General features: G+C 67.5%; 3 protein-coding genes across 3 annotated transcripts; 2 read left to right on the top strand and 1 right to left on the bottom strand.

The window, feature by feature from the left end:
* The first annotated feature begins 140 nt into the window (after nt 1–140).
* On the top strand, nt 141–5,219 carry TARS2 (threonyl-tRNA synthetase 2, mitochondrial). The gene is made up of 18 exons (XM_036397807.1): nt 141–197; nt 311–525; nt 1,049–1,172; nt 1,258–1,379; nt 1,453–1,570; nt 1,688–1,749; nt 1,822–1,900; nt 1,987–2,130; nt 2,203–2,301; nt 2,667–2,833; nt 2,916–3,078; nt 3,151–3,288; nt 3,362–3,439; nt 3,515–3,615; nt 3,893–3,994; nt 4,305–4,377; nt 4,487–4,601; nt 5,001–5,219. The coding sequence occupies exons 1-18, from the start codon at nt 141–143 to the stop codon at nt 5,147–5,149; spliced, it is 2,106 nt and encodes a 701-aa protein (XP_036253700.1). The 3' UTR covers nt 5,150–5,219.
* Nucleotides 5,220–6,103: 884 nt separating this feature from the next.
* Nucleotides 6,104–9,601, top strand: ECM1 (extracellular matrix protein 1). The gene is made up of 7 exons (XM_036397862.1): nt 6,104–6,213; nt 6,771–6,845; nt 7,223–7,521; nt 7,774–8,139; nt 8,737–8,957; nt 9,217–9,304; nt 9,381–9,601. The coding sequence occupies exons 1-7, from the start codon at nt 6,174–6,176 to the stop codon at nt 9,552–9,554; spliced, it is 1,263 nt and encodes a 420-aa protein (XP_036253755.1). The 5' UTR covers nt 6,104–6,173; the 3' UTR covers nt 9,555–9,601.
* A 620-nt stretch (nt 9,602–10,221) lies between these two features.
* CTSK (cathepsin K) lies at nt 10,222–13,277 on the bottom strand. The gene is made up of 8 exons (XM_036397901.2): nt 12,994–13,277; nt 12,021–12,165; nt 11,771–11,893; nt 11,537–11,692; nt 11,241–11,459; nt 10,998–11,163; nt 10,814–10,919; nt 10,222–10,732 (listed from the first exon to the last, which is right to left on the bottom strand). The coding sequence occupies exons 2-8, from the start codon at nt 12,144–12,146 to the stop codon at nt 10,633–10,635; spliced, it is 996 nt and encodes a 331-aa protein (XP_036253794.1). The 5' UTR covers nt 12,147–12,165; nt 12,994–13,277; the 3' UTR covers nt 10,222–10,632.
* Nucleotides 13,278–13,459: the final 182 nt, after the last annotated feature.

Below are 13,459 nucleotides of genomic sequence, written 5' to 3'. Positions count from 1 at the left end.
TCTTCCCCCCCCCCCCCCGCCCTCCATGGTTTCGTCCTGTGTGCGGGGCTCCCGCACGGGCGGGCGAATCCAACGCGGCTTCCGCGGGGGGGGTTACAAGGCCCATCCCCGGTTCCGGCGGAACGGGCGGAGCCTCGGCCATGTCCGCACGCGCCGGTTCGCGGCTGCTGCTGGCGGGAGCCCCGCGGCGACACCGGGTGCGCTCGGGACCCCCGGGACCCCTCATCCCCCCGCCCCACCCCTGCCCGCCCCCCCCGGGCCCTGAGCCCCAAGGGCGATCCGGTGACCCCGCGGCGATTCCCGTCCCCAGGTGTCCGGGCCGGACCCCGAGCGCCTCCGGCTCTTCCAGCGGCTGCGGGCGGCGGCGGCGGAGCGCTGGGACGGGCCCGGGGATGGGGCGGGCGGCGGGACCGGGAGCGGCCGCCTCCCACCGGGGACCCCGATCCGCATCGCGCTGCCCGGCGGGCGCCGCCTGCCCGGCCGGGCCCTGCAAACCACCCCGTTCCAGGTGGCCACGGAGCTCGGGTACGGCCCGAGGGCTTCCCACGCTGTCCCCGGGGTCCCCGCAGTGTCCCAGCAAGGTTCCCGGGCCCCTCAGGGTGTCCCCACAAGGTCTGCAAGGTCCGCAATGTCCCCGTGATGTGCCCATGATCCCCACAAGGTCTGCAGGGTCCGCAATGTCCCCGTGATGTGCCCATGATCCCCACAAGGTCTGCAGGGTCCGCAATGTCCCCGTGATCCCCACAGAGTCCCCACGAGGTCTCGGGATCTCCACAATGTCCCCATGGTCCCCATGATCCTCACAGAGTCCCAACGTGGTTCTTGAGATCTCCACAATGTCCTTGTGGTCCCCACAAGGTTTGTGGGGTTCCTACTGTGTCCCCATGGTCCCCGTGATCGCCACAGAGTCCCCACGAGGTTCTCAGGGTCTCCACAATGTCCCTGTGGTTCCCACAAGGTTTGTGGGGGTCCTACCATGTCTTCATGATCCCCACAGGGTTTATGGGGTCCCCACAGTGTCTCCACAGTGTCTCTGCTGTCCCTGTAGGGCTGGCCTGGCCGAGGTGGCCTTGGTGGCCCGGGTGAACGGGACCCTCCAGGACCTGGACCGGCCTCTGGAAGGTGACACCGACCTGGAGCTGCTCGACTTCTCCACGCCCGAGGGGCGGGAGGTGAGCCCAGGGGCCTGGGGGGCCAAACCTGCACCTGGCTCCCCTCACAGCCCCCGTGTGCCCAATGTCCCCTGTGTCCCCCCAGGCTTTCTGGCGCTCCAGTGCCTGCGTCCTGGGGGCGGTGGCAGAGCAGATTTTCGGGGCGACGCTTTGCAGCAGCCGGGCCACCGAGGATGGCTTCTTCTGTGACGTGCACATGGGCAGCAGGTAGGGCTGGGCAGGTGCTGCAGGGTCCTTGGGGTGTCCCCAGTGTGTCCCCAACGTGTCCCCGTGCCCCCAGGACGGTGCAGAGCACGGAGCTGCCGGTGCTGGAGGAGGCCTGTGCCACGTTCGCCCGTGCCCGGCACCGCTTCGAGCGCCTCGAGGCCACCCGCCAGCAGCTGGCTGAGCTGCTCAAGGTGTGTCCCCCTCCCCAGAGTGTCATGGGAGGCCATTCTGGGGACATTGGGACCCCTCAGTGTCACCCCTCTAATGTCACCACGCCCACCATCACGCACCTCCCTGTCCCTCCCCAGCACAACGCCTTCCAGCTGCAGCAGCTCGAGGAGGTGACATCCCCCACGGCCACGGTGTACAGGTGAGCACAGGGACACGTGGGGTGGCTGCATGTCACCGCAGCTGTCCCCACATCCCTCTGTTCCTCCCTCAGGTGTGGCCCCCTGCTCCAGCTGTGCCACGGGCCCCTCCTGCGGCACACGGGGCTGATCGGAGCCCTGCGGGTGCTCACGGTGGGTGTCGGGCGGGGGTCCCTGTGCCCTGCCCTGCTCTTGGGTGGGGTCCCCGGTGCCCCTCTGATGTCCCCCCGTGCCCGCAGAGCTCGGCTGCGCTCTGGGGGGGAGCTGGGGGTCAGTCCCTGCAGCGTGTGGCCGCCGTGGCCTTCCCCAGTGCCCAGGAGCTGGAGCAGTGGGAGCGGGCACAGGAGGAGGCGGCTCAGCGGGATCACCGCAGGATCGGCAAGGTGAGCCCTGCCAGGGGCTGGGGGGCCCTCGCAGCCACGGGGATCCCCCCAGTAACTCCCTCCGTGCTGCAGGATCAGGAGCTTTTCTTCTTCCACAAGTTCAGCCCTGGCAGCTGCTTCTTCCTGCCCCGTGGTGCCCACGTCTACAACACCCTGGTGGAGTTTATCCGGGTACGAGCCCCATCATCTCCCTGTCACCACATCCCCACCTCAGCCAGGCACTGCTGATCCCCACAGACCCCACTGCACCCCATCCCCATCACAGCTGGGCACTGCTGATCCCCACAGACCCCACTGCACCCCATCCCCATCACAGCTGGACACTGCTGTGCCCCCCACAGACCCCACTGCACCCCATCCCCATCACAGCTGGGCACTGCTGATCCCCACAGACCCCACTGCACCCCATCCCCTCACACCCAGACCCCTCTGCCCACCCTGCACCCCACAGCTCTCACCCTCCCAGTCCCTGCAGCCCCCCCATGCCCGATGCTGTGGGGCTGAGCTGATGTCCTGCCCTGTCCCTGTCCCCACAGAGCGAGTACCGGGCCAGGGGCTTCAGCGAGGTGGTGACCCCCAACCTGTTCAGCCCCCGGCTCTGGGAGCTCTCGGGGCACTGGCAGCACTACAGCCCCCACATCTTCTCCGTCCCTGCCACCCCCGAGACCCTCTCCCTCAAACCCATGAACTGCCCGGCCCACTGGTGAGTCAGGCGGCCCTGGGGCGCCTGGGGGGGGCTCCCGGGGGCAGCCTGTCTGTCTGTCTGTCTGTCTGTCCGTCCCCAGCCTGATGTTCGCCCACCGGCCGCGCTCCTGGCGGGAGCTGCCCCTGCGCCTGGCGGATTTCGGGGTCCTGCACCGCAACGAACCCCCCGGGACCCTGACGGGGCTGACGCGGGTCCGGCGCTTCCAGCAGGATGATGCCCACATTTTCTGCACCCTGGAGCAGGTGTCTGTGCCCCTGACCCTTCCCTGTCCCCCCAGAATGTGTCCCTTGCCCCCCCTGACCCCCCTTTCCCAGCTGGAGAGTGAGATTGATTCCTCCCTGGATTTCATCCGCGCCGTTTACGCCGTCCTGGGCTTTTCCTTCCGCCTGGCCCTGGCCACGCGTCCCGATGGATTCCTGGGGGACCCTGAGACTTGGGATCGTGCTGAGCAGGTGGGATGGTTCCCCCCTGAGTGCTGTGCCCTCTGCTCTGTGCCCCCCTGACCCTCCCAACCCACCCCTGCAGCAGCTGGAGCGGAGCCTGAAGAATTTTGGGCAGCCCTGGGAGCTGAGTCCAGGGGATGGAGCCTTTTATGGGCCCAAGGTGAGGAATCTGGGGAGGGGGGATCCCTAAAGGGGACAAATTAGGACCCTTCTGGAAACTCTTGATTCCCAACAGATCGATATCCGGATCAGGGATGCTCTGGGGAGGCACCATCAGTGTGGCACCATCCAGCTGGATTTCCAGATGCCTGAGAGATTCGAGCTGGAATATGCCAGGTATTGGTAGGGGAGCAGGAATTGGGGGATTTGTGGGGGCCAGGATTGGGCTGGGGTTCAGGATTTCTGTTGGGAGGATCAGGATTGGGGCTGGGGGAGCAGGATTGGGATTGGGGAATGTCAGGATTGGCAGGGTAGAATTGGGGGCTGGGAGAGGGGGTCAGGATTGGGGTGGAGGGGCAGAAATGGCGCTGGGGCGGGGGGAGAGGGTCAGGATTGGCAGAATTGGGGATTTGGGGGGCATCAATGGGTCCCCCTGAGCCCGTTTCCCCCCCAGCCCCAGCGGGAGCCCGGCGAGGCCGGTGCTGATCCATCGGGCTGTGCTGGGCTCCGTGGAGCGCATGGTGGCTGTGCTGGCCGAGAGCTACGGCGGGAGATGGTGAGGGGGGACCCCAAAAACACCCCACAGCTCACCCCCAGTCCCTCAGACTGCCCCAGTCCCTGGGGCACAACCCTCCAGTTCCCAGGAACACCCCCAGTTGTCTGGGTCCCCTCGATCCCCAGTGTCACCCCTGCCCCAGCTTGGGACAGACACTGCCCAGTTTTGGGGACACTCAATCCCCAGGACACTCTCTGGGTCCCCAAGTTACCTCCATCTTTGGGGCCCCTCCATTCTGGGGACCCCCCCTGCAACCCTTGGGGCACCCCCTCCTTGTGTGTCACCCCCAGTGACCCCTGGTGCCCCCCAGGCCGCTCTGGCTGTCCCCACTGCAGGCCATGGTCATCCCACAGACCCCTGAGGTTGAGGACTATGCTCGGGAGGTGAGTGTGTGACCCCCCTGTGCTCTCCCACCCTGGACCCCCATCCCCTGGGACCCCCAAACCATCCCTCCGTGCCCCCCCGTGCTCCCCACTGACTCTGGGGGTCCAGGTGCAGGCAGTGCTGAGGAGGGGGGGCCTCCTGGCTGACCTGGACGGGGACCCCGGGACCACCCTGGCACGGAAGATCCGCCGGGCCCAACTCGCCCACTACAACTTCCAGCTGGGTAAGGGTGGGGCAGAGCCCCAGAACCCCCCTGGAGCCCCCCAGGACTGGCTGGACACCCCCATCCACATCCTGGGTGCTGCTGGGGAGGAAAACTGAATCCCCTGGGAGCCCCCTCCTATGAGACCCCCCCAGGAGCTCAGTCCCCCCTTGGGAATTCTCCCTCACCTTCCCCGAGATCCATTTGGGAGCTCCCCAGGAGTGTTTTAGGGACCCCTCGGAGACCCCCGACCCCCTTTGGGACCACCTTTGAACCCCCCGGGACTGTTCTGGGACCCCCCCAAATCCCTGCCCTGGGACCCCGCTGGCGGGGGGGGGGTGCTGTGTTTGGGGGGTGCCTGTGCGGGTCGGGGGGCTCGGGAACCCCGTTTTTCCCGCCGTGACGGCCGTGCCCCCGCAGTGGTGGGGCGGCGGGAGCGGCAGCGCGGCACCGTCAGCGTCCGGAGCCGGGAGAACCGGCAGCTCGGCGAGCTGGAGCTGCCCCGGGTGCTGCAGCGGCTGCAGGAGCTGAGGGACGGCCGCGTTCCCGACGCCGAGCAGCGCTTCTGACCCCCCCCTCACTCTTATCGGGGGGCCCCGGGACCCCCCAACTCAATAAACTGCTGGGAAATGCGCTGGAGGTTGTGGGAGCTGAGACTGGGGCGCTTCTGAGTGCTGGGGTGCTCGAACCCCCCCGAACACCTGGGGCCCCTTCCCGAACTCCTGAGTCCCACCTGGGACACCTGGGGGGCAGGACCCCCCCCGAAACACCTGGATACCCACCCCACAACCTGCCCGGGTTGCGATTCCCGGGCTCTCATTCCCAGTTTTCCGTTCCCACCTTCCCTTCCCTCTCCCGAGCTGCCCCCGGCACTTCTGGGTCCTTCCAGCCGGGATTTCCCCCCCGCCCACGCGTCGGGGAAAGTGGGGGGGGTTGCGCAAAGCCCGAGTCACGGAGCCGCAGCCCCGTTGGGCAATCGCGGGGGGGACACGGGGCTGTCCCCCCCACCCCACCCCAAACACCTGCCCGGGCCTGTCGGGGATTCGGTGATCAAATAATTGGGATAGCACAGGAGCCCCCCCTGTCCATAAATGACCGAGGCTGTGACCCTTGGGGACATCAGCTGAGGGACCCCCCCCCCTCCGTCCGGGGGTCCCGCTGGAGGTGCCCCTTCAGCCCCCCCCCAGCACCGGGGGTGACTCAGTGGGTGGGGGCCCCAAAACGGGGTAAAACCCACAAAAATGTGGTTTGACCACTTCCCCCTCCTGTGACGCAGGGGTCGGGGGCGGGGGGGGAGCTGGGGCCACCAGGGGGGGATCCGGGGCTACCGGGACGGGGACGGGACCCCCAGGGTGGGGACGCGACCCCCAGGGTGGGGACAGGGCTGTGACAGCCTGGCTGGGGCGGGGGTCCCCCCCTGGCCCAGTTTGGGGGTGCGGGATCCAGCGCAGCCCCCCGGTGCCCCCGGGGTCCCCCTCCCGGCTCTGCCGCGACGTCAGGGCCGTGACTCAGCCCCGCGGGATGTGGCCCCACGCCCGACCCGGCCCTTCATAAGGCGGAGGAGCCGGCGCTGACCCTACAGCTCCCGACGCCATGGCGGCCTTCGGCCTCTTCCTCCTCCTCAGCGCCGCCGGTGAGTCCCCGCGGCCCCCACCCAGGGCCCCCCTGCACGCCCGGGGCCCCCCGAACACCCGGGGCCCCTTCCCCGGACACCTGAGATCCCTCACTGAGATTTGGGGGCCCTTCCCGAACTCTGGGTCCCTTTCCCGGACACCTGGATCCTCTTCCCGAACTCCTGAGATCCCTCACTGAGATTTGGGGGCCCTTCCCGAACTCTGGGTCCCTTCCCGAACTCCTGGGTTCCACCTGGGACACCTGAGCTCCTGCCCAGGTGTTTGGGACGCCTCCAGGGACAGCTGGGTCCCCACCCCGGATGTCAGGGCTGCTGCCCACACACCTGGATCCCTCCCAAATGCCTGGAGGAGCCTGTCCCGAGCACCCGCAGCCCTCCTGGGTGCCTGGGTCCCCTTCTCCAGCTCCTGGGGCCCCTCCTGAACACCTGGGACCCCCTCCCCATTATGGGGCTCCAAGCCCACAGGTCTGGGGGGGGGTCCCTGCTCGCTGTTCCATGGGTGGGGGGATGGAGGGGGTGACCCTGCTGACTCCCCCTGTGTCCCCCATCGGTGACAGCGCTGGCCTCGGGGCATCTGCAGCAGGTGGTGCAGCAGGAGAGCCTGGAGCTGCGGCCCCCCAGCATCAAACAAGGTGAGGGGAGGGACACCCAGGGGTGGGGGGACAAAGGGGGACACACCCAGGGGTGAGGGGACAAAGGGGGACACGCGGGACTGGAGACAGGGGGACACCCAGGGGTGAGGGGACAAAGGGGGACACACCCAGGGGTGAGGGGACAAAGGGGGACACCCAGGACTGGGAACAGGGGGACGCTCATGGGTGGGGATTTGGATGGAGGGGACACGGGGACACCGTGATGGAGGAGAAAGGGGACTTGGATGGAGGGAGACACAGGATGGGAGCGACATGGGGACAGCGAGGGCTGGGCACAGGAGTGGCACAGGAGGGCAGAGAGGGGCACACAGGGACAAGCGCAGCGCCCTGTGCCCACCGCGCTCCCTTTTTCCCAGTGCTGCAGCAGGAGCAGGACCTGGAGGTGCCCCCCGACATCCTGGTGGGGGGAGCCGTGGCCCCCTCGAGCAACCCCCCGCTCTGGGGCACCGCCTTGGACGGGTTCCCCCCGGCCTGGCCCATGGCCGCCACCGTCACCCGGCACTGCCGGGACCCCCCCACGCTGCCGCCGCCGCTGCTGCTCCCCCCGAACGCCTTCGCGCACCTCCGGCGCCAGGCGGCCGCGCTGGCCGCGCTCCGGCCCCGCCTGAACGATTGCTGCCGGCACCACAGCCCGCTGCCCTGCGCCCGCCGCGCCGTGAGTGGGGACACCGGGGGAATGGGGGACACCGCAGGGAACGGGGACACTGTGGGGAGAGGGGACAGTGCAGGGATGGGGACACTGTGGGGATGGGGGGACACCGTAAGGGACAAGGGGACGCTGCTGGAGGGGAAGACACTGGGTCAGGTGTAACGTGGGGACACTGCGGGGACAATGCCGAGAGAGAGGACGTGAGGACACTGTGGAGGGAGGGACGCGGGGTGACACCGAGGGGACTCTGCCCCGCAGTGGACGGACGTGCTGGACGGGTTCTGCACGGATGAGTTCGGGGTGAAGACGCGGCAGTTCCACTGCTGCCGCCGCCACGGGGCCGCGCGGCGCCGCTGCTTCGCCCAGGAGACCCCGGCCCCCACCTGGGACCCCGTCCCCACCTGGGACCGCAGCGTGGCCTGGGACTTGGTCAGCGAACCCCCCTTTCCTCCCGGCGAGCCCACGGCCACCAACATCGGCAACATCTGCGGGCTGCGGGCGCTGCGCCCCGGCCCCCCCGGCCCCGGGGGCCGCTCCGGGCCCCGCGTCCGACTGCGCGTCCGGCTGGAGCGGGAGTACGGGCGGTGCTGCCGCAACGAGAGCCTGAGCTGCGCCCACAGCGCCGTGAGCGGGGACACGGGGCGGGGGGGACACGGATGGGACAGCGGGGACACGGCTGGGGCGGGGGGACACGGCTGGGATGAGGGGGACAAGGATGGGAGGGGGGGACAAGGATGGGAGGGAGGGACACGGCGGGGACGGGGGGACAAGGATGGGAGGGAGGGTGGCGGTGCTGAAGGGCTCGGGGGGTCCCAGGTGTTTGGGAAGGTCTCAGGTGTCAAAGGATTGAGGGGGTGCAGGTATCTGGGAAAGGAGCCAGGGGTTTGGGAAAGGATTGAGGTGTTTGGGAAGGGGATCCAGGTGTTTGGGAAAGGGACCGAGGTGTCTGGGAAAGGGACCGAGGTGTTTGGGCTGGCACTCCGGTATCCGGGGAGGGGCCCCCGGTGTCCCGGCCATGACCCATGTGCCCGGAGCGTGACCCAGCCACTCACTCAGAGGCCGGGAAGGCTCCCAGGTATCCGGGAAGGTGACAAACGTGTCAGGGAGGGGCCCCGGCATCCGGGGAGGGGACGGAAATGTCCCAGGGATGACCCAGGTGTTCAGGGCTTGGGGGTCCCAGTGTCGGGGCGCCCCCCCTGACCCCCAGCTCCTCCTCCGCAGTGGCTGAAGGGGCTGAATCGGTTCTGCCGGGAAGAATCAGCGGTGAAGACGGGGCAGCACCGCTGCTGCCAGCGGGGGGGTCCCAAGGCCCGGGGTCGCTGCTTCGCCGCCGCCGCCCCCCACCCTGAATACGACCGGGAGCTGCACAACGTGAGCCTGGCCCGGCCCGGCCCGGCCCTGCTGCGCTCCCTGTGCGGCCCCACCCGGCTCTTCACACAGAGGTGGGTGCGCCCCGAACAGCCCGGGGGGACAGCACAGTCCCTGTTGTTTGGGGGGACAGCACAGTCCCCGCTTTTGGGGGGTCCCAGCTTTGCAGGACCCCTCACCCCCATCATCCCCACCCCCGGCTCTGGCACTCTCCATTGCTCGGGAACCCCCTTATGGGGAGGGGGCCCAGCAGTCCCTTCCCCGCGCCTCAAACCCCCTTGGAGGTGCCCCCCGCGTTCACCCCCGTGCCCGTGCCCGTGCCCGTGTCCGCAGGCGCCCGGTACCGGAGCTGCTGGGGGCCATGACGGCTGCGTGCTGCCCGCTGCCCGCCGAGGACCGCGGCGCCTGTGCCCGGGAGCAGGTGAGAGACCGAGGGGGTCAGAGGCGCTGGGGGACCCCCCAAAACCGCCCTGACCCCGCGTCCCCACTGCCCACAGCTGTCCCAGGCCATCGCCACGCTCTGTGCCACCCCTGGGGACGCCTGGAGGGACCCCCAGGGCTGCTGCTCGTGGGAGGAGCCCGAGCGGCGCCGCTGCTTTGACGACGCCTACCTGAGCCAGGTGACCCTGGGGGCCGCCCTGGCCCCCCCGCCCCTCGGCCACGAGGAGTGAATCCCTCCCGGCAGGAGGGAACAATAAAGATGCTGCGGTGTCACCTCTGAGCGTCCCTTTCTTTCCGCCTTTGGGGACTTCCTTATCCCTCACTGTCCCCATTGTTTCAGGGGGGGCCCCCCCGGGCCTCAGTGTCCCCCCCACGGGGCCCCGTTCCGGGGCGTGGCGGGATGTGGGTGGATATTGGGGTGTTTGCACTCTTGGGGTGTGTCGGGCCCGCTGTGATACCTGTGTTTGGTTTTGGGGTGTGCTGTGGTTACCCTGCTCAGCCACGCGGGGCACACACGGCCCCGTGCCCCCCCAGGGGTGTCTGTGCACCTCTTCCCACAGTGGCATTGTCACTCGTGTCCCCCCCCATGGCCACAATCCCTGGAGGTCCCCAAATTCCCCATGGTGCCCCCCCAGCCATGGCTGACAGCCTCTGGGGAGTGTTTGGGGGACCCTGATGGGGCTAGGGGTGTTCTGTGGGTCCATCCATCCATCTGTCCTTCCCTGTGTCCTTCCTGGAACCACTCCCTCCCCAGACACTCCATCCATCCATCTGTCCCAAGGTTCCCCAGGAGCTTCTTCTCACCCTGCTCTGCCTCACAAGGGGCTTTTTGCCCCTTTGGCAAAAGGAAGAATTTTTCCCATCCCTGAGGCTTCTTCCCAGCACAAAGCAAACCAGTCCAAGCCTTATTCCCAATTTTAGTTGAAAAATAAAGTCACGTCCTTCTCAGCAGCCTCCACTGGGATACAGGGTGGAGGGAGAGGGGTTTTTGTTCTCCACTGGGAATATTCCACCTCCACCCCAGTGCTGCTGAGGCAGAGGCTGGTGTGGAACCTGGTTCCTGAAGCATGTCTGGGTGGATTGGCCTCCACAGATCACGGGAAGGCAGAAGCCAGCATGGCAAAGTGTGGAAAACAGAGTTGAGGGGACTCATCCTCCATTCCCCGCAGGTGAATTTCCCCTTCCCAAGGGAAATCTCTCACAGAGACAAAGAATTCCCCCCAGGGGGAACTGCCATCTTTGAGGCTGGGAGGGAAGAGGCCAGGCTGGAGGGCAGGGCAGTGGGTAGGGAAGGGCTGGGTGGGGTTGTCACATCTTGGGGAAGCTGGCCAGGTTGGCCACACCGCAGGCGTTGTTCATGTTGCGGGCCAGGAGGACGTAGCCCTTGTTGCCCCATTCCTCGCCCCAGCTGCAGGGTGGAAGAGCAAAACCTGAGCTTCTGGAAGAGCCCCAGCCACCTGCAGCTCCCAAACCATCCCAAGGCCTGTACCTGTTCTTGATGATCCAGTGCTTGGTGCCTTTCTGTGCCCCATAGCCCACGGCCAGCACGGCGTGGTTGATGTTCTCAGCGTTGCAGCTCTCGTCGTAGTACACACCTTGGGGACAACAGCCAGTGTCACCAGGAGTGTCCCAGCTCCCTGAGCGGCCCCCTGAGCTCCCCACCAGCCTCTCACCTCGGCTGTAGAACTGGAAGGAGGGCAGGCTGGCATCGATGCCCACGGAGATGGGCCCAATCCTGGCCACCGCTCTCTTCAAAGCCTTCTCGTTGCCCTCGGGGATCTCGCGGTAGCCGCGGCACTTGGCCGCCTTCCCAGTGGGGCTGTACATGCAGCTCTCGTCCTGTGAGGGGCCAGGAAGGTCAGGTGAGGTGGGGATGGGAGGGATGGAGAGGGATTTGGGGCTGGCACCCCTCACACCTGGCCAATGTAGGGGTAGGAGTCCTCGGAGTCGATGCCGCGGTTCTGGTGGACGTACTCGAAGGCGTTGGTCATGTAGCCGCCCCCGCAGCCGTCGTTGTTGGCCACGCAGTCCACCAGGTTCTGGGGGCTGAGGGACAGCAGTTTGCCTGTTTTCCTCTTCAGCTGCCCCTCCAGGGCACCCACCGAGCTGAAAGCCCAGCACGAGCCACACTGGCCCTGTGGGGACACAATGGATGACACCAGGGCGACACTGGGGTGACACTGGGGGGACACTGAGGGCACACCCATCTCACCTGGTTCTTGACAGGGGTCACGTAGCCTTTCTTACGCCAGTCCATGGCAGCTGGGGCTCTCTCACTCCAGTCAGGGACAAAGAGCGTCTCGTTGTGGCGTTGGCGACCTCGGGGCACCTTCAGCCCTGTCATTGTCCTCACCACCTCCTCGCTGGTCTGGGGAAAGAACCCCGGTGGGTGGGAGCACCCAGAGGTGCTCAGCCCCCCCCTCTGCCCCCTGCAAGGGACACCCACCATGTCACCCAGGTGGTTCATGGCCAGCTCGAAGGTGTGGACGCCCAGGGAGTGCTCCAGGTTGTGGGTGTTGATGTATTTGAGGTTCTTCTCCCAAATCAGCCTCCGCGTCACCTCGTCCGCCTGCGCCGGGGGGAGATGGTGCTGGGACGGGGGTCCTGCCTGTGCCCCCCACCCTCAGGCCGTCCTTGTGCCCCACACCCCACCCTGGGGCTGTCCCTGGGGGTCCCCAGCCCCATTCCCCCCGTACCTGGCCGTTGTACTGCTTGTGGTGGGTCTTTTTCCACAGCTCCCACTGCGCGTCCAGTTCCCGCTCCGGGTGCAGCTGGGCCGGAGCTGCAGGGAGCAGCAGGGCCAGCAGCACGGGCCACCACATCCTGGGGACAGCCTGAGCGCTGGGGAGGGGACACAGGCTGAGCCAGGGGGGCTGGGGGGAGCAGGACCCTGTGCCCACCCTTCTGTGGGACCAGGACCCCCTGCACACCCCGATTTGGGGCTGGGACCCCCAGGACTCCCTGTACCCCCTGATTTGGGGCTGGGACCCCCTGGATCCCCTGTACCCCCCGATTTGGGGTTGGGACCCCCTGGACACCCTGCCTTGGGGCCAGGAACCCCTGCACACCCTGATGTGGGGCTGAGACCCCCTGCCTACCCTGATTTGGGGTTGGGACGCCCTGTACCCCCTGATTTGGGTCTGGGATCCCTTCCTCCCTCGATTTGGGGCCAGGACACCCTGCACACCCTGATTTAGGGTTGGAACCCCCTGTACTCCCTGCAAACCCTGATTTGGGGCTGGGATCCCCTCTACACCCTGCCTTGAGGCCAGGACCCCCAGGTTTAGGTCTGGGACCCCTTCCTCCCTCGATTTGGGGCGAGGACAGCCCCGCGGGCAGGGCTGGCCGGGCGCCGGCATCACATGAGCCGGCACAGCTGGTTCCCGTTCCCGCTCCGGCTCGTTCGGCAGCCCCAAGCCGGGAGGGGGAAGTTTTGGGATGCAGAGGATGCAGGGGGGGACGTCCCGGCCTTCACCCACGGCCCCCCAGCCCCCCGTGATGGAGCAGGACCCCGGGACACTTCCCCGAGCTGGGGACCCCCAGATCCGCTCGTACAGTGCCTCAGTTTCCCTTTTTGTCCCACATGGGACCCGATTCCCTCCCATTTCCCTGGGATAAAAACCACCCAGCGCCCCCCTCCTTCCCCCGGGACCCTTCCCCGCCGCTTACCGAGCACGGAGCCGTCGGTGGGAGCGCCGGGACGGGGCCTGCGGGAGCCGCGGCCGCTGCGCTTTTTATGCTGCCGGATTGAGGAAGTTTGGAAGCAGCCGGAAAATTTTGGCAAGCGTCGGGTTTGGATGGGCTGGAGGGAAGGAGGGGACGGGGAGGAGGGGGACGAGGGGGCTGCCCCCGGCTCCACGTGATGCTGCGGGACGGGCTCGGGCTGAGTCAGCGCCGGCGCGGGGCTGCGGCGGCTCCTGGCCGGGACATTCTCCGGTCCCTGGGACGTGCTCCGGTCCCTGGGATGTCCTCTTGTCCCTGGGATCTTTTCCTGTCCCTGGGATCTTCTCCTGTCCCTGGGATGTCCTCCTGTCCCTGGGATCTTCTCCTGTCCCTGGGATGTCCTCTTGTCCCTGGGATCTTCTCCTGTCTGTCCCTGGGACCTTCTCCTGTCCCCAGGACCTTCTCCTGTCCC

The sequence above is a fragment of the Molothrus ater genome, chromosome 29 (assembly GCF_012460135.2).
Source record: "Molothrus ater isolate BHLD 08-10-18 breed brown headed cowbird chromosome 29, BPBGC_Mater_1.1, whole genome shotgun sequence".
In the NCBI taxonomy this organism is placed as follows: domain Eukaryota; kingdom Metazoa; phylum Chordata; class Aves; order Passeriformes; family Icteridae; genus Molothrus; species Molothrus ater.
This window is presented reverse-complemented; position numbering and strand designations above follow the sequence as displayed.